The following is a 24,219-nucleotide window of genomic DNA, read 5'->3' as shown; positions in this document are numbered from 1 at the left end:
ACAATGTAGACAAATACAAAATTGAAAACATATACTAGCACAGTGATCAGAATAATTTAACATCTACACCCATCCCTCCCCATCCCTTTCGAATCGCGAACCCTGCTCCTTGAGCATGTACAGAAACTGACATGGACAATATCTAATATTCTAATATTTTTCTCTTCTTTTCTAACATGTTTGACACATTCAGCCACGATATGGTTCAATGCTACTTCGTCTACTCCGCATCGCCTAGTAATTCCATTTTCAGAACAAAAACGACTTACGGAAAGAAAAGACAAAGAAAAACAAAAGCCAGATAGATAGACAGATAGCAAGATATATACAATGAATGACAGATTGATAGATCGAAAGATAGATATAAACACGTAGCTACAAAGACAGCTATATATATAGATATAAAGAAAGAATGATTCTTTGTGGTCATTATCGTACTTGTCAGTGTACCATTCTTGTTCGGAATTTGTTGATACCACACATAGTTCACACACACACACACAAACACACCTTAAAAAGATCTTCAAGACATATTGCGCTTAAAACAAGACAAACAAAAAGACGGAAATAGAAAAACATTTAATAAAAAAGGGACAACAATTTAAACATTTAAAACGCCTACATTGAAACAAATTACATTTCGTTCCCATTATTAGACATTTAAATAATGAACATTTTTCAAATTTGAATATTGCACAGTAAAATGAAAATTGAAAAATTGAAGCATTTTTCATTTTTCAATATTAAACGTCAAATTGAAAAATGCTCCACGTTGGAGCATTTTTCATTTTTCAATATTTGAAGACAAATTGAAAAATGCTCCACGCTTGAGCATTTTTCATTTTTCAATATTGTAAGTCAAATTGAAAAATGCTCCACGTTAGATCATTTTCCATTTGTCAATATTGTAAACTAAATTGAAAAATGCTAAAGGTCAGTATTTTTAATATTTGCTTTTAAGAATGAGATTGAAATATGTTTTGTTTTCTAAAGCAAGCAAATACAAATATTTTAATAATTTTAAACTTTTGACAAAATAAAATCATTTTTAACAGAAAGTTATTGTTATTTGTTTCAATATCTTCGTTAAATCAAAAATATAGTTTTATGAAAATAACAAATTTCAAATCTCATAGAGAAAATTGTTTTTCGAAAGTGATTTCTATGTGTTTTTGTTACATTTTTCAAACCAACTACCTTTAAGATTTGCAGAGCAATTTGAAAATTTATTTTTTCATTTTAAAAAGAAAAATGTTTGGCGTAAATATACACGGACGATCTATGCTAACTTAGTCTAACTGTTTCGTTAGGGTGAAATGTGCAAGACATGTATACTTTAGGACGTATATATACGCTTTTCTCATTAGTACATGTTGCTATTGTTTCTAAGAATTCTCGTACCTTACGAAGGAATGAAAACAGTGTACTATTTCAAATAGTTGTTCACTTTGTTCACTTTCTTCATTAGGTTTATTAAATCCATCAATTCTCATTTTTAAGTGGAATTTAATATTATTTTTATAGCATATTTCTCTGTTTTATGTCTATAATTATGGTCAAATATAGCAATATCAGATATTTCCAGGGAGGCAACTCTGCCCATTGAAACGCCAACGATCTGTTGCTAGTATAATAGTATAACTTTCGTTGTTCATTGACAATCATATATATTTGTTATTAGTTATCTATGTAACCTTACACGGCTTGACATACTAATTAGTATCGATATTAGTTGCTTAACGTCCTGTTGCCAATATTTCATGTATGTTTAGGACTATGATATAGTAATGACAAGGTTGTTTGCTAGTATAATAGTATAACTTCCATAGTTCATTGACAATCATATTTGTTTTAGTCAGTTTCCATGCTACCTTCTATGGTTTGACATGATACAGCGATGAATAATTATTGTTGACTGCTTAACATCCAGTGGCAAATATTTCATGTATGTTTAGGACTATATAAGATATAGTATAATGACATAAGGTAGTTTGCTAGTATAGTAGTATAACTTCCATAGTTAATTGACAATCATATTTGTTTTAGTCAGTTTCCATGCTACCTTGTCAGGTTTGACATGATACAGCGATGAATTATTGGCTGTTTGTTGATTAACATCCAGTGGCAAGTATTTCATGTATGTTTTGGACTATGATATAGTAATGACATAGGGTTGTTTACTAGTAAAATAGTATAACTTCTATAGTTCATTTACAATCATATTTGTTTTAGTCAGTTTCCATGCTACCTTGTAAGGTTTGACATGATACAGCAATGAATTATTAATTGTTGGTTGCTTACATCCAGTGGCAAATATTTCGTGTATGTTTAGGACTATGATATAGTAGTGCCATAAGGTTGTTTGCTAGTATAATAGTATAACTTCCATAGTTCATTGACAATCATATTTGTTTTAGTCAGTTTTCATGCTACCTTGTAAGGTTTGACATGATACAGCGATGAACTATTGATTGTTGGTTGCTAAACATCCAGTGGCAAATATTTCATATATGTTTAGAACTATGATATAGTAATGACATAAAGTTGTTTGCTAGTATACTATAGTATAACTTCCATAGTTCATTGACAATCATATTTGTTTTAGTCAGTTTTCATGCAACCTTCTTTGGTTTGACATGATACAGCGATGAATAATTAATTGTTGGCTGCTAAACATCCAGTGGCAAATATTTCATGTATGTTTAGGACTATATAAGATATAGTATAATGACATAAGGTTGTTTGCTAGTATAATAGTATAACTTCCATAGTTCATTGACAATCATATTTGTTTTAGTCAGTTTTCATGCAACCTTCTTTGGTTTGACATGATACAGCGATGAATAATTAATTGTTGGCTGCTAAACATCCAGTGCCAAATGTTTCATGTATGTTTAGGACTATATCAGATATAGTATAATGACATAAGGTTGTTTGCTAGTATAATAGTATAACTTCCATAGTTCATTGACGATCATATTTGTTTTAGTCAGTTTCCATGGTACCTTGTAAGGTTTGACATGATACAGTGATGAATTATTGGTTGTTTGTTGCTTAACATCCAGTGGCAAGTATTTCATGTATGTTTTGGACTACGATATAGTAAAGACATAAGGTTGTTTGCTAGTATAATAGTATAACTTCCATAGTTCATTGACAATCATATTTGTTTAGTCAGTTTCCATGCTACCTTGTCAGGTTTGACATGATACAGCGATAAATTATTGATTGTTTGTTGCTTAACATCTAGTAGAAAATAGTTCATGTATGTTTAGGACTATGATATAGTAATGAAATAAGGTTATTTGCTAGTATAATAGTATAACTTCCATAGTTCATTGACAATCATATTTGTTTTAGTCAGTTTCAATGCTACCTTGTAAGGTTTGAAATGATACATCGATGAATTTTTTATTGTTTGTTGCTTTATATCTAGTGGCAAATATTCCATGTCTGTTTAGGACTATGATATAGTAGTGCCATAAGGTTGTTTGCTAGTATAATAGTTTAACATCCATAGTTCATTGACAATCATAATTGTTTTAGTTTCCATGCTACCTTGTAAGGTTTGACATGATACATCGATGAATTATTGATTGTTTGTTGCTTTATATCCAGTGACAAATATTTCATGTATGTTTAGGACTATATAAGATATAGTATAATGACATAAGGTTGTTTGCTAGTATAATAGTATAACCTCCATAGTTCATTGACAATCATATTTGTTTTAGTCAGTTTCCATGCTACCTTGTAAGGTTTGACATGATACAGTGATGAATTATTGGTTGTTTGTTGCTTAACATCCAGTGGCAAGTATTTCATGTATGTTTTGAACTACGATATAGTAAAGACATAAGGTTGTTTGCTAGTATAATAGTATAACTTCCATAGTTCATTGACAATCATATTTGTTTAGTCAGTTTCCATGCTACCTTGTAAGGTTTGACATGATACAGCGATAAATTATTGATTGTTGGTTGCTTAACATCTAGTAGAAAATAGTTCATGTATGTTTAGGACTATGATATAGTAATGACATAAGGTTGTTTGCTAGTATAATAGTATAACTTCCATAGTTCATTGACAATCATATTTGTTTTAGTCAGTTTCAATGCTACCTTGTAAGGTTTGACATGATACATCGATGAATTATTGATTGTTTGTTGCTTTATATCCAGTGGCAAATATTTCATGTCTGTTTAGGACTATGATATAGTAGTGCCATAAGGTTGTTTGCTAGTATAATAGTTTAACTTCCATAGTTCATTGACAATCATAATTGTTTTAGTTTCCATGCTACCTTGTAAGGTTTGACATGATACAGCGATTAATTATTGATTGTTGGTGGCTAAACATCCAGTGGCAGATATTTCATGTATGTTTAGGACTCTGATATAGTAATGACATAAGGTTACGTTGTTTGCTAGTATAATAGTATAACTTCCATAGTTCATTGACAATCATATTTGTTTAAGTCAGTTTCCATGCTACCTTGTCAGGTTTGACATGATACAGCGATTAATTATTGGCTGTTTGTTGATTAACATCCAGTGGCAAGTATTTCATGTAGGTTTTGGACTATGATATAGTTATGACATAGGGTTGTTTGCTAGTATAATAGTATAACTTCCATAGTTCATTGACAATCATATTTGTTTTAGTCAGTTTTCATGCTACCTTGTAAGGTTTGACATGATACAGCGATGAATTATCTTCATTAGTGGTGACAGGATCATAAATTAAATATCACATTAGTCATTGGTGCATTATATTGTCCTACATTGTGTGACAATATTATTTTCACCTCCCGTTTCAATGAAACGGGATTATTATTATTTAAATAATTATCATATAATTATTATGATTCAACATTGTTTATATGTTCTATATATGAGACAATATCTGAAAAAGTCTAATTTTTGGAAATAAGAAAAAACAAAATGTTTTTTTTAGACCCAGTATTTTAATAGCACAAATCGAAGGACACACATTGGGGATCTAGGAACTGTTGTCTGTAATTCAAACAATTGTTTAATAAGGAAACAATGGCTATTTTAAAAATGGTACAAAACAAATCCAGTTCTTTCCTGTTACCAAAGTGAATCAATTTTAAAAAGTTTCTAATGGGAATAAGGAATAAGTTTAAGACAATATTTGTGGTTTACTAGTATATCCTGCAATAGTTTATCAAATGCCAATTATTTATTTTAGCATTTGCAATACAAAAGGTTTAGAAATATACTTAAATATAGTCAGATATGTCGGTAACATGAAAGAATCTTGAGTAACAGCACAACGGTAACAGAACAGAGTTGGTAACAGAAAGGATTTTTCTGCTTTATTTTAAAGTTTAAGAAAAATACATCATTTTAAATTGGTCACAATTGGAAAATAACAGCAAACAATGTTATTTATCCTTTGAAACTGTATTTGCAAGATGAAAAATCTGCCTAGGTAAGGAAAAATTCTAAAATAAATTCCTTTCTGTTACTATCTACTAAACTAGAATTGCACAATGTTCTCTGCTGTTATCAAAAGCAAAAAACCTATTTTTTTATTAAATATACTGTATATTATTTAGAAATTTATTTAATATGGTGGTGATAACTTATATTAAATAAAATGGTTGGCATATAGTAGATTAACTTTTCGATTCTTCAGTGAAATTGTCTTGAACATCCTTCCTGTTACTGATGATGGTTATGTTGTTACTTTTCATCAGGTAACATGAAAGAACGTAACAGAAAGGAATTACGCGATAGTTTTTGTCCTTTTTATCACATTAAATGTAAGTGTATATCCTGTGATATATAACTTTTAAAAAGATGATATAAAAACACACTGAATGCTGTGGTGCACACTTAAAAATATTCTCAGAAAGTGTAAGAAAAGGCTGTAACAGGATAGAACACCAATAAGTATTTTTCTATAAATTCTTACCTTGGATGGGCTTGAATTTTCAAACCTGGCCGCCTTTCCAACTATTTCTTTGTACTGATGCATTCAGGAAATGATGCTCTTAACAATACATAATGGGAAAATAACTCTTGGTCTTGTAAACGTTTCCACAGATAAAAAAAACCAGTGGTAACAGGAGGGAAATCACCCCTGGGGACAAATTTTTTTTCTCTTATAATTTGCAAAATTTTATTACATGCTATAGTTATAATATAAAAAGACAAATTAGGGGCAAGTTTATTATATAATATATCATATATGTGAGAATCGGACGCCTGTTTAATTAATTTGGATATTATTTATATTGTTCTCTTTGTTGCCATAGTTTGGCCTGAATGAAATGTTCAAACATGAAAACTTGCTATTTTCTCTGTCAAATTTCATTCTGTGGATCAGTGTCAGTAGCGGAAATCTGGTATCATTCAATTTCCTGACTTCTGCAATAGTGTCTTGAACAATTTCCATGTCACTTCTGGCCGTCTGGCCACATGGAGGCATATCATCATCCATCAGGTCTAAACTATCAGTATCAATATCGATGTCTATTTTAATATCCATGATTATTGCATATGTAGCTGATATATATATATGGAAGTGTTTAACGACCTTGACTGGCTTTTCAGCCCTCGCACGGTCGGTGTAGCTGATAGATACCATGCATCCCTATTTATGGGGGCATGTTACCAGATTAGTGGTGACAGGATCATAAATTAAATATCACACTATCCATTGGTGCATTATATTGTCCTATATTGTGTGACAATATTATTGTCACCTCCCATTTCGATGAAACGGGATTATTATCATTTAAATAATTATTAAATAATAAATATGATTCAATATTGTTAATATGATCTATATATACCTTTGTTTTTGTATTATATAATTTTATTTTATTTTTGTATTATACTATTTTTATTTTTATTCCAGTTCATTCTGTATACATCGATATAAGTTATTCACTTTACTTATATATTAGATTTCTATTATTTGTATCTCATGGTATATGTAGATTGTATACGATGTACAATATTATAAACATATACAAAGATGCATACTATTGCATTGTGCATATAGTATAGTGTCGTACGTAGTTTCTCGATCAGAAATACGTCGTACCATAACATAAATAAGGATCAAAAATTCTATAATGAAATAGAACCTGATTCAACGGGTAAGATCACAACAAGTGAAAAATTCACCGTATCAAATAGTTTAGTTAATGAATGAGAGATGATGGCTTTATTATATATAATGGAAGCAGTGAGCAAATTAAACAACTATTTGAAATAGCAAATAAGAAACATAACCTGCTGAAATTTACTTTTGAAATAAATACTCATACTATGAATTTCTTAGATGTAGTATTTTTTAAAGGTAAACGGTTAAGTGCATCTGGAATACTGGATGTAAACTGTTACACCAAACCTACTGAGAAATTTCAGTACTTACATAGAAGCTCAAGTCATGCTCCTACTTGCTTCTCATCTTTTATTAAAGGAGAAGGGACTAGAATTTTAAGAATCACTAGCAATAAGAACGAATTTAATAAACGTATTAAACTGTTTATAGATAAATTATCTAGACGGGGATACACGAAAGAAATCGTCAGTCAAATATTGCACAAAATTCGTCACGAAGACAGAAAGTTAAAACTTCGGAAGAAACAAAATAAGAATAAAATAACAGGCAGAAATATGTTCATTACAACGTATCACTACAATGCTGAATATCTTAAAAAGATTATAACAAAATTCTGGTATATAATTCGGAAAGATCCGATTGCCAAACAAATATTTAAATCTAAACCAGATATGGGTTTCAAAAACAATAAGAATATTAGCGACATGATAATTAATCATTAAGTCGAAGAAGCCCTCCACAGGAAGCTTTATAATATAGTATATACTATGAAACAGATGTAATAAAGACGTGACACCGATTTATTTCAATAGATCACGTATCTGAGATAACCGACGGCCATGTTTCTACCCGGCAGGGTACCTACACATGTTTCTTCAAATGCTAAACATGAAGACTTTTGTATTATATCATATAAATGATAAAACAAACACGCCAGTATACCCTGGAGTTAACAATATGATATTGATAAATAATATTTCTACAATACCCCGTGTAGACTCATGTTGAAGTAATTAGTGATAAAAATAAAGACAATAAGTCTCTTCATTAATTAAACAAAAGTGCTGATCAACTTGGTCAGTTTCTTCAGTCTGTAAAAAGACTAGCTACAACGTAGACCTATATGCACGTGTAGTTAATAAATTAAAAAAAAACTGTTATGAAACAGTCACACATCTATCTATGATACTAGATACGATATAAATATATAAAGGTCGACCTCTGATGAGGGTTTACCTGGGATTATTCCCGAAAAAACCCGAAACATTGCATATTAAATTCTAATGAATTAAGCAATAAAAAGTACGTAGTGTCAGGTCAGAAATATTGATACCATACCATGAAAAAGTGGGTTTATGGTCAATTTATAAAACCATTTTCGAAGTGATTTAATACGGTCTACGACAACGAAAATTAAGATATTATGACAAAACCTGCAAGATGGCTTCATTGAATGATTGTTCCTTGTTTAATGTGACAGATAAGAGTTAAGTCATATACGTGCCATAATTATTCGACAGAAATCATTGGATGTTGCATTTTGCACGTTTGTTTGTAAACTCGGTCGTTGTAATTTGAAATAACAAGGGTTTGAAGTATAATATTGACTTTTTATTTTAACTTTCCCATTTACATTTCATACAAAAGAACACCTGAAAATGAGTTATATAAAGAACCACCATGAGCAGGCAGTTCACGACCTTTATAACCAGTATGCGTACGCATCCATGCAATATCTCCTTTCTCCAGGACTAAAGGTAATGTTTTACTTTCCGAATCATAATGACCTCCTCGTACGTCTGGGAAAAAGTTTGCAATTAACTGACCATTTTTAAATAAATCAAGTGCAAGATAACTGTTAGGATCAACAAATACACATGCTGACACGAGGTATAAACCTCTTACAGGGGCCACCATATGGCCACGGAGAGAATCGTATGCTTGTCCTTCACTAGTTAAAACTAAGTCGTAGTCTATAGCTTGGTGCGACCCCAAACTGGTTATAGGTTTAGAAAGTCCTGCCAAAAAAGCCATACGTGTAGCAGTTGCAACTGTAGTTGATGGTGCTTAAAAGACAAAAGTTAAATTGTGTTACTCAATTTTCATGTGTAGATATGGACACGTAATATGGAGTACATTATTTTTTTATATATTAAAGTGTATATCGACATCATAATTTTTCAATTATTGCATTGGAATAGTTGTTACCTGCACATTACAATTTTTATTTTGTAAGTGATGAAGTTTAATAAATACTATTCGTATGTTCGGTTATAAAACATATTTGTTTTCATGTATTCAAGAATGAGGAATTACAAATATTACTCAACGTACTTTGATCTTAAATTGTGCTGTTACACCATTGTGTAAATTTGAGGGTGGATATTATGCGCACAATATTATGTTTTTTGTCCGCAACATGTGTGTGTGTGTTTGTAATGTCACGTTTATGTTAGAAAATGGTTGTCGTCTATCATATTAGTTCATTTATTGATTTTAAAGTAAATCAGGTCGTAGGTTTTTGTTTTAATAATTTCAAAATTCGTCATTTCGGGGTCGTGAATAGCTTATCTATAGTGCGAGTAAAGCTTAGTCTGTGCACTATTTCTTCCATATAATTAAGTATAGTTTATTTTATTTACGTCATCTGATTCCGGTGGATAATTGTCTCATTTGCAATCATACCACATATTGTTCTTTTTTTATAATGCGTCGAGGTATTTACTAAATATGAGTAAAATGGCAAGGTTTAGGGAAAACTCGTTTACGAATGTGAACAATTTCAAATGATCGTCAAAGTCTCACCTTTGTACAGAAATTTTCAAATAAAATAAGCAAGCATGCTAAACCCCTTTTTAAGCACATCAAAATCCATAATTATATGAGTCATTTCGAATTTAAAGAAAAATCAGGGAGTCAATATATGCTATGGGGCCAAAACAAAGAAATGATTTCTATGTGTCACCATTAAAATTTGCGACAAACAACAAAGCAAAATATTTACAGGCAAGTTAGAACGTTTTGATTTTTTGTAATAATTAATGTTGTTTAGATCCTACTTACTTCCAAGTGATAAACGCTTTCTATAATGCCTTTTATGGCCTTCCTAATTCAACGTCTTCACGTTTTGGATTTGAGATGATGGTGGTCTCAGGCTAGTTGTTCCATTTACTTTTTTTGTGTGTTTGACTTCCTCTGCTCCAACAGGTTCGTCGATGTCGATATCCGTTTGGTAGTTTGAACACTCAAAGTTATCAGCTTATCGTTTATTCTTTTGTTTTCTTTTTTAAGTGCCTCATTTTCCTTTTCAACTTGTTCAACTTTCTTCTCTATAACTTCTACAATCAAAACTAATTATGCAGTTAGAGCACATCGTCGATATTCTTTCAAATCAGCATCTGTTATTTATTTTAATTTTAACCCTTCAGAATTATCATGGTTTCTAATATAGTGGTAGTGTATCTTGGTTTAAAACAACAATGAACATGCAAAAGAGGTAATAAAAGCCAAAACTCGGAGAGAGAAAAACCTCCTGGTGAAAATCTAAAAAGACCAAACAAACAAAAGTTAGGCCGAACAAACCATATCAAAACTATCTTCCAAACTACTTCAACTGTCCTGTAGTAGTTTGATCTACAACCCTTCCTCCCGATCACCGAACGGACTTTCAGAAAATATATTTTAGCTCGTTTTTCATTCAAATCATATTTTATGTCAATTAAGAATTAGAAAGAAAAATATTACAGTTTTGAATTATGTTTTAGTCTTGTTATTTCTATACGTAAATAACTTTATCTGTTATACTTAATATATGTATTGGTATATACCGGTAATAACGCTTAAGCAGACAGAAAATAGTGTTTTATTTTCGAAAATGTTCTGAAAATATATTCTTTGCGATTAATTTGACAACGGCAAAGCTTCCTTTTGAACTTCTTCATTTATGTATAGACATTTATATACGCATCCGTCTATAAAAATGATTCAACAGAAAGCAATTTCTTGATAACATAAAACTAGAAAAGGTCAAAAATTTCTAATTTAAATTAAACATGACCTGTATTTCATGTTTCATTACATTACGTGACAACATAAAATGATTTTTCAAAAAGTACCCCATTATCACACAGATGTTCAAAATAACGTTTTTCCCAATAGTATTCAAGAAATAACTGTTGTTTATTAGGTATGTTAAAGTATGGATACAACCTTTTGAACGTTTTCCACGACGACTATTAGCAATACACATGTCTATTTTAATATAATTGTAGCCACTATTATGGCATAATTCTTGTGAAGGTGTAAATAACAAGAAGATTAATTAAGCAACTGAATATATCACATTATATACATTTTACAAAAACTTACCGAGTCGGCTTAACATGGCAGCTATTTTGTTTTCATTATTCTCTGCTTTGCAAGGAGGAATTAGGATGAGCAATCCTTGTACGAGAATTGGTAGAGCAACAAACATAATTTAATGTCGTTCAGTAACACCCTATTCCTTGAGATAAACTGTAGCGTGTATATGTATACATAAGTGTGGTTGATTACAGAACATATAGATAAGACCACACTTGTGTTTATGTTAGCTGTGGTCTGTGACAATTTAACAATTTAATCAGTGATGATATTTTCAACTTATTTTACAGTTTACTCTCATGGTTTGCTATTAAATCAATTCCCCAGGCTGAATGAGTTCTGTCAATACAATTTATGTTTTTCTTAGGTCACAAACCTGTAATTCAATGGTTGCTGTCTGTCTGATTTGGTTTGCAATCATTTTTGTCGAAAATTAATTCATTTTGTTTTCGTTTTTATTGATTAACATTTTGTCATTTCGGATCATTTATAGGGAAAACGGTTTTATTACATTTTCCCAGCTTTAGATTGGCCTTTTGTGTACCCAAGACAGGTGAAGGAAGTCAACTTAGGAGGGCTGTGATTGGATGTAAGGGTACAATTTTTTTTATTATTTATCTATGAATAACTGCAGTGTGTAAATTTACAATATAAATTTTAAAACCTATTGAAATATTTTCTAGAGAATTATTCGAAAAGGCTTCCAAAATGTCATAAATTTGCTGCAAAATGACGGTGGGCATGGATAACATAAACAAGCTCCATTGGAAATTGGTCATGATACTATTTGGCTTCAATTTTTAAAATAGAGTAATAAAGTACTAACATCACACTTAACTATTTTATCCAGGTTTTTATCATAAAAACTGGTAAATTTTGAAAATGTTAGTATTGTCGCCTATGGCAGAATAAATAGTACCGTTTTCCCTATAGCTGACTATGCTGTATACTACGGTGATGGTTGAAGACATTAATATATGGAATCCAGTGTATTATATGCCGGAGAAGTCGTTCAGTTGGCCCCTAATCAAATATGTTAATAGTTCAGTGATTATGGACGTCATACTAAACTCCGAATTATACACACAAAAACTAAAATAATAAAAGACAAAGGCCAGAGGCTCCTGACTTGGGACAGGCGCGCAAATGAGGCGGGGTAAAACCTGTTTTTTAGATGTCAACTCTCCCCTATACCTCTAGCCAATGTAGAAAAAACAAACGCACAACAATACGCATAGTAAAACTCAGTTAAAGGAAAGTTCGAGTCCGATGTCAGAATAGGTAACAAAAGATCATGTCTTCACCATATGAATATCAAGCACAATCCCTCCCGTTTGGGGTTAAGTATTATACCATTATAAAATATATGAGAAGAACATAGCCCTTATCATGCCAACAACTGGTTTTAGAATACATATGTTTAATTCCGATGCAAAGTCCCTAGAAGGGAATCAATATTAAAGCCAAAATATGCAATCTTTAATGACTGATAACAGTATCGTAACTATATTCCTTCTTAATAAGTTTGCTGAAAGGTTTTGTAAGCTTTTGAGGTGAATAATGATATTTTTGTGATTTGTAAAGAATATTACCATAAAAGATTAGATGTGAAATACCTGAACGTATAAGATGTCTACATGTTGAGTTATATTTACAAATGATGTCCTTGTACCGATGATAAAATTTAGTAAATGTTTTGACTAGTTTGTGATAACGAAAACACTGGTGTAATAATTTTTCAGTAATACATAAGTTTCTCTCGCTGTAATAGAGAAGTTTGTTCAATATGGAGATGTGAACAAAAATGTAGAACAAACGGTATTCATCAGATGAAGATATCAAATATTATGTATGTCTTGAAGACATGGCATTTTGTTAGAGTCATACTATAAATATTGAGTCTGTCAGCTGTATTTACTGACAATTTCATACCTTTTCGACAAGAAGCTAAACTGTCTTCCATTTGTGATACACACGTTTTATTTTAAATGTGGATGTTCTGGGCAAAAAATACATGTGAACACAATATGTGTGTCTGTCGAAAGTAGGGCTTCTGTGAAACAGATGTCACTCAAACTTATCATGAAAAAAATTGTCAAGTGTAGTCTTTATATCAGGTCATATGCCTTATATTCAAACTCACTGTACAATAATTTAAGCTAGTATTATTCATTCAAAAGCATATATTTCAAAATCATTGGTTTATTATTTTAGAGCAAATATATTTCTAATATCAGGTTAAATTTGTAATAAGGAATTTTACAAAATACCTTATAATAGTTTAAGTGATTTTATCAAATCCCTAACAATTTCATGGACTTTACAAAATTACTGAAACTGTTATACGAAATCACTGATGTACAAATTCACTAGTACTGTAACATATATACTTGTTTGCAAAACTCTACTACTGCTAAAATGAAAGTACAGATATGTTATCAATTTTGTTTTATTGCCGTCTTAATCACATTGGGAAAAGTAGAACAGCTGCAAAACAATTATAAAGTGAGTTAGTCCATCCAAGAAGTTCATGACCGTTATAACCAGGGTACGTTCGTAACCAAATCATATCACCTTGCTCAAGAACGTATGGAAATGTTCTACTTTGTGACGAATAGTGACCAGCTGTATGGGAATCAGCTAAAATGACAGCAATTGTCTGTCCATTCCTCACCAAATTAAGTGCAACGCTCTTTCCTTCTTTTGTCGTAATGGTTGCTGATATCAAATACATCCCTTTCATTGGCGCGGTGAAGTGTCCATGGCGGGAGTCATATGCGTTGCCTTCATTCGTAATCACGTCATCATATTCGATAGCTTGGTGTGATCCTAGACTGTTAATAGTCGTTGAGAGGCCAGCTGCAAAGGCGACTTTTATTGGATGTGTTGTTGATGTCGGTGCTGAGGTAATGAAAAATAAATCTTTAAATGCAAGTACCGGTATTGTAATGATTTTTAAAATACAATTAATTGTCATTTATGTGGAATAAGAAAACTTTAAAAGTTTTACATGGTGTTTTTTTTTCTCATTTAAATCGATTCATCTGTTGATAAGGTGATACAATGCGAAATTATAACCACAAAAACTTTTTTAATTCTTTAGAATATCGTGTATTTCTATGCTACCAATGACATATAGCTTCCTCAACTGCAACCATTATGTTACCATATTTCTCTACTCGTCACAATAAAATGTTGAGAGTAAAGAAATATCGTGATACACGATTAAAAGTGTTGGAATCTGTTTCTCCAATTACAATTCATTTGCCGAGAACAGATATTTCACTAGACCTTTTCAACCATTATCAATACCTATAAGTGAGAACGACTACGACAGGTAAAATGTACGGGGTTGTCTCAAAAATGAAAATTAAAAATATAAATACTGATTACTAAATCGATTTCATTGCTTGAAATTTATTTGATCGGCAATAATATACCTATCCAAAAGATTCCAAATAACAGTTCTTTTTTTTCTAATTTAGTATGAAGAAAAGGATGGGCGCTAAATCATATTTCATCTGTTTATACGTTGAGCATAAGTCAAAATATCACAGCATTAACTTAAATTCAACCGTATCAAAGACGTACAAACTACCAACATATTCAGGACTTGGTTCAGTGCACAAAACATGCGACGGGTATTTACTTGTCTAATTGGATCCTAAACCTCCCTTATGCATGGTCATATATGAAATTTAAAAAAAAAGATACAAAACCAAAGCTATGTCCAGAAAAATAGAGAAACAAATTCTGACCCGGTGACTACAAAAAACATATCAAGCTAACGATATTCGGTCAACACTGAACTCCTTTTAACTCCATAACGAATCAGTTCACGTTCCTTGTAATTTAAGAAACCCTAAGGTCATTTTTGGTAACGGAGGAAGGAATCTACTACAAAGGCAGGCACAAGGTATGTTTTTTTTCGTGACACGGACAATTATATCGGTTGGGACGACCATATAATTAGATGAGGGATAATCTTAGTCGTAAGACTTCAAACCCTGCTTGGCACTGTCCAAAAAGATGTTTCTATGACAATTTCCTCTTAAGTAACCAACGAGTTGAAACTTAAATTCCATACGCAGGTATGTTCTGCTTAAAAAACATTGGAACGAGAAGTCAATAACATTTTTTTTTCCAATTCCTCAAGAAAAAACCTTTACTTCAACAAAGTATCTTGAAGCGGAGTTGTCCTTAGTTGATAAGAATAGCGATATGATATTTTCCTTCGACCTATGAAATCAATATGTTTTCACCCCTCCCGAAATTGAATATGAACATTAGATTAGGTGAAGATCGGTTAAAAACACCAACTCGACCATGTTAACAACTGTGTAACGGACGGACGGACAGTAGGTCCGGTAAGGGCTGCTTTTGGCCACAAATTTCAGGTACATCTGGAGAAAAAAAAAATGACACTTTTTAAACACTTAAGTGGCTACATGTTCTTCAGTCGATTCAATTAGTTAATGTGAAAGATTTGAACTGATTGGGCAATTCAGACGCTCAAATTCAAGCTTAAATTTGAAAAATCTATCAAATTTGCCATACTATGTCACTTTTCAGGTAGTGTTTGTCAAATATGAAAGTGGCCTTATCCGTGTTCACTCTCAACCTTTATATATGTTATGTATTATCATCAAATACAACTTATATTTTGATATTAAGAATGAACACAAACGCGGCCATTTCCACTTAAGACGGAAACCGTCTAAATTTTAACTCAAATGCTAAAATTGTAAAGCTTTCAGTAAATGAGCATGACTTAATGATGCTTGTACCCGATTTATGTGCATTGTATTGTCAAAAACAGCCCATATTTATATAGCAAAATTATTGTACTGGCTAAAAAATAGCTAATAATTATCAATAAGGTACTAGGCTTATAATTTAATACGCAAGACGCGCGTTTCATCTAAATAAGACTCATCAGTGAAGCTCAGATCAAAATAGTCTTAAACGTTTATATTTTAATAATTTTGTAAAACTGCTACATTTTGGGGCCAAAAAGGGATCTTTCTGGACCTTCTACTTTATCTTTATTGTCTTGATTGTCATGCGGCACAATCTTTGTAAGAAGACTCGCATAACCATAAAATTAAAGAGAACGCTGGTCAAGATACGGAATGATTGCAGTATTTTTTTAATCAATTCAACGTGAAATGTCGTGTTAATACATGTTATAAGAATATCATATTATAGAGAAATATATTTATCTAAATTTTTGTTTGATATGTCTTAAGTAGCTATATAGTGAAGACAGTATAAAACCGCCAAATCGAATATGTATGCATTATGATTATCTTGATGATTTGTTTTAGACGACCTTTTCATTTTACCTGTAAACTGTAGGTGTCATTCGTCACTATCAAGAGATGTTGAAAAGGTCTACTAGTAAGGAGAAACATTTTTCTCACACCGATCAAGAAAAGTGAAAAAAGCACAAAAAATGGAAAAATATCTGTATACAACCTTTTTGAAATTATGCATTAGATGATATTGATTGTAAGAAAATTATATGTTTCTATCGGCTGATGAGATATTTTATACCTTTGTCTCTGTATGTTTATCATTTTACTGATTGAAAACATCATTTTGTGAACAAAATTTATTCAATGACTTCCATTGACTTTTTTGCGAAATGTTATACTTTAATGAATCAATTTGTCATTAAAACTTACTATCTAGTAGCAATCGCTTGATGATCGAAGCTCTCTTTGTTTCCTTGGAAGCGAATTGTGTACTATGATAATAACTAGTTTCTTCTTTTGCAGCATTTTCCTTACTGGATTCGGTATGATTTGTATGGTCATTTGAAGAAAGGAAATTAAAATTATTATCTTTAACTCCATCTGTCCGTTCATGTACAACAATATATTCCTTTAAAATGTGTTTGATGTGTATATTTTCATTCCTCAGTATTTCATTTTCTGCTTCAAGAGTCTTAACTTTGCTTTCAACATGTTCTATAAGAAAAAAAACAGTATTTGACATAACTTAGTTGTAAATGGTTTTTTTTTTAATAAAAACTTTGACTATTTGTCAGGGAAATCTATCCAATACATGCATGGTTGCATGGCTATTAAAACAATTGCTGTTTATCAAAGTATAGCATATACTTTAAAAGACTGTTACTTAAGAATAATCAAACACACATCAACTAAATTTTATAGTTCATTTGCATAACGATGTAATTTTTTAATTCTTTTTTTGCATATCTAAAACAAAACTCTATGACAATTTTGTTAACCAGTCACATTTGATTTTTTTGAATTATCGATTATAATATGATTATTATGATGAGTTAATTTGCCTAACATGAATGTATTCTTCTTTTTGCTCCACAATCTGATCATTGATTTTTACAAAATTTCCATAATTTTTTTTTCGTTCAAGACGAAACATTTCAAAAGAGAGGGAAGTACACTCAATTTGCTAAAATCTTTGAGCATTAATTAAGGGTATGCAATTTTTATTTCAAATTCTCAATTTAAAAAAGAAAGTAACTTTTCTTAGAGGTAAAGTATGGGAAAGTAGCAATCCTCCTGAACACCTTTTTCGTACCATATCTTATTATTTCAATCTTTAATGTACTTAGTTTTGTAAGATATCGTCATAATTAAAACCATTGTATTTGGTCTCGGTGTAGCGTGGTTACCTCGATTGTAAGAGTTTCGTAGATGAGAACGCCAGTCCTGTCGAACGAAAGACTTTATAATTAATATTTTAAACTTATCCGCCAAACACTCGGCATCAACGACTAAATTTAGAGCAAAGGATGTTCGACTCAGAGTCAGAATAAAGTGTCCTGGTAGGGTGACAAGTCTTCCGGATGTCAGTTACCTTGTGAACTATCACCTTTAAATGCGACTCAGTATGACAATTTGGTAAAAAGCAGGGTAAAATGTTGACAATACATTGATATGTCTCCGTCCTTAATATGCATTTGTCATACCGCTGGACGTTTAACTGGCATTCATCAACATAGTATTAGACTATATATTCGAAAGTCAAATATTATAAAATATCAAAATAATAGATTTAGTTTACTCACCAAGACGACGCAAAATTTCTGCGAATTCTTTTGTAGTATCTTCTGCATGGCTTAATGAAATAATTGAAATTAGGACAAGGAATATTACAAAATAAGACATAGTTGCGTCCAAAATTGTCCTAAACAACAAACGAACAGGTACATGTAAGTAATAAGTTTGATAAGATAAAGTCGAACCTAATTTAAAATTACCTTGTCTGAAATATAAACCATACAAACGATTCTTTGATTATCATGTAAAGTATTTGAAAGGATATTTTTTTTCACGAATTCATTCTAGTTTTAATAAAAGGATGATATAAAGTATAATGACAAAAAGACAACAACCCTTAAAAAGATACGAATGCTTTCAACCATGGGACGGCGACTTTATGTTTACTAAAACATTGAGAGAAAACAGTAATGACAAAAGAATACAACAGGATTACAGGTTCCTTGGAACAGGTATATGAAATATGACTCGAGTGGATTAAATATGTTCGAGAGCACCAACTATTGCCAATTATTATTTAGGACTGTCATAAATCATCATAAGAACAAACCAAGAATCGATTTGCATGGCTGGGCTCACAAAATTTGTAATACATGTAAAATAAATAACATTGTTTGACTGTGAACTTTTTATAGTAAACCCATTTTCATTATAAAAAATAACATTTTAAAATTGAATACATGTATTTGCATGACATATATACTAGAAAAAAGAAAAGTGTATTCTCTCAAACTATTGCAATTATTTCCAGCATAAACTTTATATCTAAACATAACATTTCTTTTCTTTGCAACTTTGATAATAAAACTAAGATCCTGCACGAATCAGGCCTGCTTTTATTTCAATTTCTATAGAATAACGAATCACAAAATTCAAATACAATGATATATTCAACGAGTGACCGAACAACACGTTATTTAACGAATGCGCGTAGCACATGAGTTAATTGGTAGTTTTGTTCATTCATGAGTTGAATATTTTCGATGGCTATCTTTTATTACGCATTTGAAATCTGAGTTTTGACAACACCTTTTTTTTTGTATGACGTTAGGGTAGTGAAATAAGCGAGTTTATCTTACATGTGAAATTGTCGGATTTTTATTTTACTTAGAAATCAATGTACATCATTTCAATCTATGTAATAATTTCATTTATTGATTAACAATTTGGCGTAATGAATTTTTACAAATTGAACTTTTAATACAAAAAAGTACTTGTCCTGCTTAATTATAAATTTAGCCTTATAATGATCACAATGGCATGACACAGAAGATGCTCTGATGACATGACACAAAAACATGTCAATACAGCTGTCAACAATCACCAACTAATTAACATTTTATTAGAACAGGTGACTGATAAAGATAAGAATTATAAAAAAAATCTTAACTTGACCTTCAACTAGTAACTTTGTGATCATTTATGCATAGTTATAGTGGGAGGTGATTGCAATTTATCTAAACCACTAGAAATAACTAGCAAAACAATAATGACCTGACTATAATCAAATCTGGGTATCACGAAAAGGTATTGAATGGAATACACATCCGATGGTCAATAGATAGATACATAACTTTTACTATGGAGGAAGAGTATATGGTTACAATTCAAAATTTCAACATGCATCAGGTATGATTTATTTAATGTATTCTTGTGTAAATGTGCATGGTATTATACATTTTATGTAGAGATTTCAGTGGAGCAAAGGGTGCTGATATATGATGATGACGATCTTATACTAAGACATCAGTATATATTCTATTAACAATATATTTTATACAGCATGCAGGTGATGATTTATTAAAAAATCTGTAGGCCAAATCTTCCAAATGAAACCAAAAATGGATTATGATACAATTCTTCGCATTGTTTTTTAATGTATCTATTGATATCCATAGTCTATCGATAAATTACAAAAATACAAAACGCAATTAGATTCATAAATTCTAAAAAAAAATAAGATATTTTAATAAGCACCCTATAAAGCACAATAATAGCAGAATCTTTTATTTTTTATACTGAAATTTGGGACAAAGGGACCATTTGACAGTTTTTCTGCGTACATGCGTATTATGTGTTTCTTCTGTTAATATCAATCATATCCGGAAGGATTACTGGATGATAAGTCATCATTTGTTTTTCAGGCGTAATGACTTGGATGAAGGTTTTCAAATTGACACTCATACCACATCTTTTATCTATGTGTAGGGTACTATTGATAAGGGCTTTCAAGTACCAATTCAAATTACCGGTTAACCGGTTAATCGGTCGAACGATTATCCGAGTAACCGGTTACTCAAAAGTGTACGATTTGACAACACTAATATTTATGTGTGTAAAGAGTATTTCTCGCTGGTTCTTTTTAACAAAAAATATTCAATGCCAACTTCACCATCTTTTATATCTGCTTTTATCTTTTCAGGAACAACTGATGTACAGTAATTATAGTTCGATTAAAGTGGCAGACATGAATCAACAAATACCAACAGTTATCTATATACTTGTTCTTATTATTACCGGTGTGATAGGTAATTCCACTGCTTTGTTCATATTTACAAAGTTCTACAAAGAATCAACGTATAGAGTATTTGTCCGCAGCTTGTCTTTTGTGGATTTGATGGTTTGTATGACACACATGCCACTTGAGATAATGTACCTATTAAAACTTTCCTGGTTTTATAACGAGGCTGCTTGCAAGACATATCGTTATTTCGATTATTGTTTGAATTATTTATCAATTGTATTAATAGTTCTAATTGCAATTGAACGTTATTTGAAAATTTGTAAACCTTTGTCGAAGTGGCAGATCTCCGCAAAACTATCCAATAAACTGTCAGTTTTAGGTATTTTAATTGCAGCTGTAGCCGCTTTACCTCGAATCTTTACAAATGGAAATCACGTGATAGTAGTTGAAAATGTCACCTTAATAGCTTGTGGTGTTGACCACGAGGACCAATATGAAACTGTCAGCTTTGTGATATATTTTTCTATTGTCGGACTAATGTATGTTTCAGTCACTGTTTTTCTAACGTTTGCATATAGTTCGATCATCAAAACCATTTTTCAGAGACAAAATAATTTGTTTCGAGGACAGCCTTCCAAACATTTATCTACAATCGTGACCAATATAAGACGGTCATCGGATCAAAACAATGAACAAGAAACTTCTTTTGATCAAGAAATCATACAAGCCAAAAGAGCTTCCGTGCGAACAACTAAAACTCTATTTATCATAACAGTTACGTTCGTCTTAGCACATATGCCGTTTGTGATCATGTCTTTCGTCGTCGGTCTGGACTCGTCATTTTCAGCGAATTTGAAGAACCCTAAACTTTCATTGTATCAAATAGGAATGAGATTATACATGGTGAACAACGTTATCAATCCAATAGTTTATGGGTTGACAGACACTAGATTTCAACGTGCGGGTCGTTATATTTATCAGAATTGCAATTGTAAAAAGGGAATTGTTCACGCGAATTCTTCAATATCATAGTATAAGGTGTATCTATTAAAGTTTTAAAAAAAATACAATGAATTAGATATTTTTAGAATTCTCTTTAGGAATGTCAGTACAATGCTTTAACAGTCAAAAATAGAAAATAACGAACAAACAATACAAATGACAAAATCAAAAGCTCAAACACATCAAACGAATGATTAATAACTGTCATATTCCTGACTTGCTAAATGCATTTTCTTATGTTGAAAATTGTAGATTAAATCTGGTTTAATAGCTAGCTAAACCTCTTACTTGTAGGTTAGTCGCATAAAATTCCATTATATTGACAACAATGTGTGCACAAAACAAGCAGATATACTAGATATAAGCAAAAAATGTCGTAAATAGGGACACAACAGTCAAAATAGTGTAAAAATGTTTATCACTATAAAAAAAAATATTTAAAAGCACACAAGCCAAAACGAGAGATAAGAACACAAAAACGTACCATAGCGAAATAACACAATAACGAGATGTACAAGTACCGACTGAGTCACGTCAATTAACATCAGAAAAAAATAGACATAACAGTAAGAGTAACATTATATTCAGACAAATAAAAGAACACTATAAAATGTTAGTAAGATGATAAACAACTTAAGCATCAAGAATGTATACTTCAATACTATCGTGTATTATTTGTGAAGTTGATACGGAATATTTATTAACGAGGCCTTGGTATCTTCCTACGATATATTTGTTTTAGAAAAAATGGCGAGATGTTATAACCCTGGTTCATCAACTTCTGCCTCAGATACTGTTAACGTTCTGAGTAGCAGTTGCAAGCTCTTGAATACCAAATGAACTGGGAAATGTATGTCCCATATGCAGGTGAAGTCGGTATTTTACTACAAATGAGAGGAAAATTAATTATTTCAAATTAAAATCGTCTCGTTTGTCAACGATTGCAATACTGAGATGATTGCTGATGTCAATTCTAGTCTAAAAACGAGATAGAGAAAGCCGTGTATATTATTTCTTTAACTTCTAGTTCTGGCGTCTATATTAATGGAACCAAATCCGAAAAAGGTTAGATTGTTAATAAAAAGAACATAATTAATATATCTGAATGTGAAATGATATAATCTGCCTTCTTTGGTCTTCTTGTTTTGACAAGTGTCTGTAGGAACTCTGATTCATTTTAAATTAAAAAGTGGTCGATGATTTTTCAATTTCACATGTTATATACTGGATTGAAAAATTAAAAGTTTAGATTAAACTAATTTCAGAGAAATATTGAGATTTAAAATCATCCTAAAGTTCCTCAGGGTTTTTAGAACCTACATATAATTAATATCACTACGCGATTAGTAAACAGTTTCACTGTGTTTCTGAAGACTCTCTTGCAGAAACAAGAGATGGATGAAATGTTTATTCTATACAACACTGAGTAAAGCATTTCACTGATCAAAATAAAAATAAATATTAGAGAAACCGTCTCTATTGTTTTTGTTTGTGCAATACCTGATATCCTAAAAATCAATACGATGGCCATATTTTGACACATTTGAGTTAGGAATTTTTTGTTTGTTTATTATGAGGGCAGTTTTTGTGTAGCACGTTGTATTATTTCTTTAATTTATCATAAGACCAAAAACCGGTCAGATTGTGAGAATAAATATTTGAAACACTAGGATGAATATGTGTCTGATAATTGTTTTCTTCCTAATATGAACAAATTGAAGAATTTTCTTCAGAAAAAACTATATGTACATAAGTTTTATAATGAAAACTATCCATTAAGTTATAAAAAACATATACAGTATTTTTTTAAATTGAGGTTTCTTATGACTTTAATATGCCAGGCAATTGGCTAAACGTGAAAAGGAAGACGTAGACACTCTATCCGAATGGATTAAGTCAGTGAGGTCGTTAATACAAATCAGAATTGAGAAACTGAATGGGTCCATCAATGCCCATGCTACGTCAATCTTTAAAGACCCAAATGGTGCTAAACACTTATCCGACCTCCATGATAAATATGTTGTTGTCCCCGTAGACAAAGCCCCAAATAACATCGTTTTTGTCTGTAAAAGTCACTACATTAATTGCTTGATAAACGAATTAGGTATAGACAATTCACTTGGAAACTCAACATATACCATCACGATACTTATCAAAGAGGAAATCCTGGATAATCATAGGTCTGTTCTTTGTTCCTTTGGTATTTCAACCAAAGATGAAGAACTGGATCTTCCA

The 24,219-nt window shown here is 31.2% G+C and overlaps 2 protein-coding genes and 1 long non-coding RNA gene across 3 annotated transcripts in view; all 3 read right to left on the bottom strand.

Annotated features, from left to right (window-relative positions):
* LOC139500287 (complement C1q-like protein 4) overlaps positions 1-6,519 on the bottom strand; it is a 32,788-nt gene extending 26,269 nt beyond the window's left edge. Inside the window, exon 1 of the mRNA XM_071289029.1 lies at positions 6,312-6,519. Within this exon, the coding sequence (XP_071145130.1) occupies positions 6,312-6,519 (208 nt within the window). The remainder of the gene's footprint in view (positions 1-6,311) is intronic.
* A 2,181-nt stretch (positions 6,520-8,700) lies between these two features.
* Positions 8,701-10,253, bottom strand: LOC139502279 (uncharacterized). Its single transcript, XR_011658773.1, has 2 exons — positions 10,168-10,253; positions 8,701-9,170 (listed from the first exon to the last, which is right to left on the bottom strand). It is a non-coding gene; the product is annotated as an uncharacterized lncRNA (long non-coding RNA).
* Positions 10,254-13,912: 3,659 nt separating this feature from the next.
* Positions 13,913-18,655, bottom strand: LOC139502284 (caprin-2-like). The gene is made up of 3 exons (XM_071291712.1): positions 18,527-18,655; positions 17,154-17,438; positions 13,913-14,367 (listed from the first exon to the last, which is right to left on the bottom strand). The coding sequence occupies exons 1-3, from the start codon at positions 18,624-18,626 to the stop codon at positions 13,931-13,933; spliced, it is 822 nt and encodes a 273-aa protein (XP_071147813.1). The 5' UTR covers positions 18,627-18,655; the 3' UTR covers positions 13,913-13,930.
* Between the last annotated feature and the right edge of the window lie 5,564 nt (positions 18,656-24,219).

The sequence above is a fragment of the Mytilus edulis genome, chromosome 13, assembly GCF_963676685.1.
Source record: "Mytilus edulis chromosome 13, xbMytEdul2.2, whole genome shotgun sequence".
Classification (NCBI taxonomy): domain Eukaryota; kingdom Metazoa; phylum Mollusca; class Bivalvia; order Mytilida; family Mytilidae; genus Mytilus; species Mytilus edulis.
This window is presented reverse-complemented; position numbering and strand designations above follow the sequence as displayed.

Coding starts and splice junctions, on each gene's coding strand:
- LOC139502284 (XM_071291712.1), bottom strand. CDS start 18,626: ATGTCTTATTTTGTAATATTCCTTGTCCTAATTTCAATTATTTCATTA. Junction 17,439..18,526: donor AGAAATTTTGCGTCGTCTTG/GTGAGTAAACTA, acceptor TTTTTCTTATAG/AACATGTTGAAAGCAAAGTT. Junction 14,368..17,153: donor CAAGCGATTGCTACTAGATA/GTAAGTTTTAAT, acceptor TCATTACCTCAG/CACCGACATCAACAACACAT.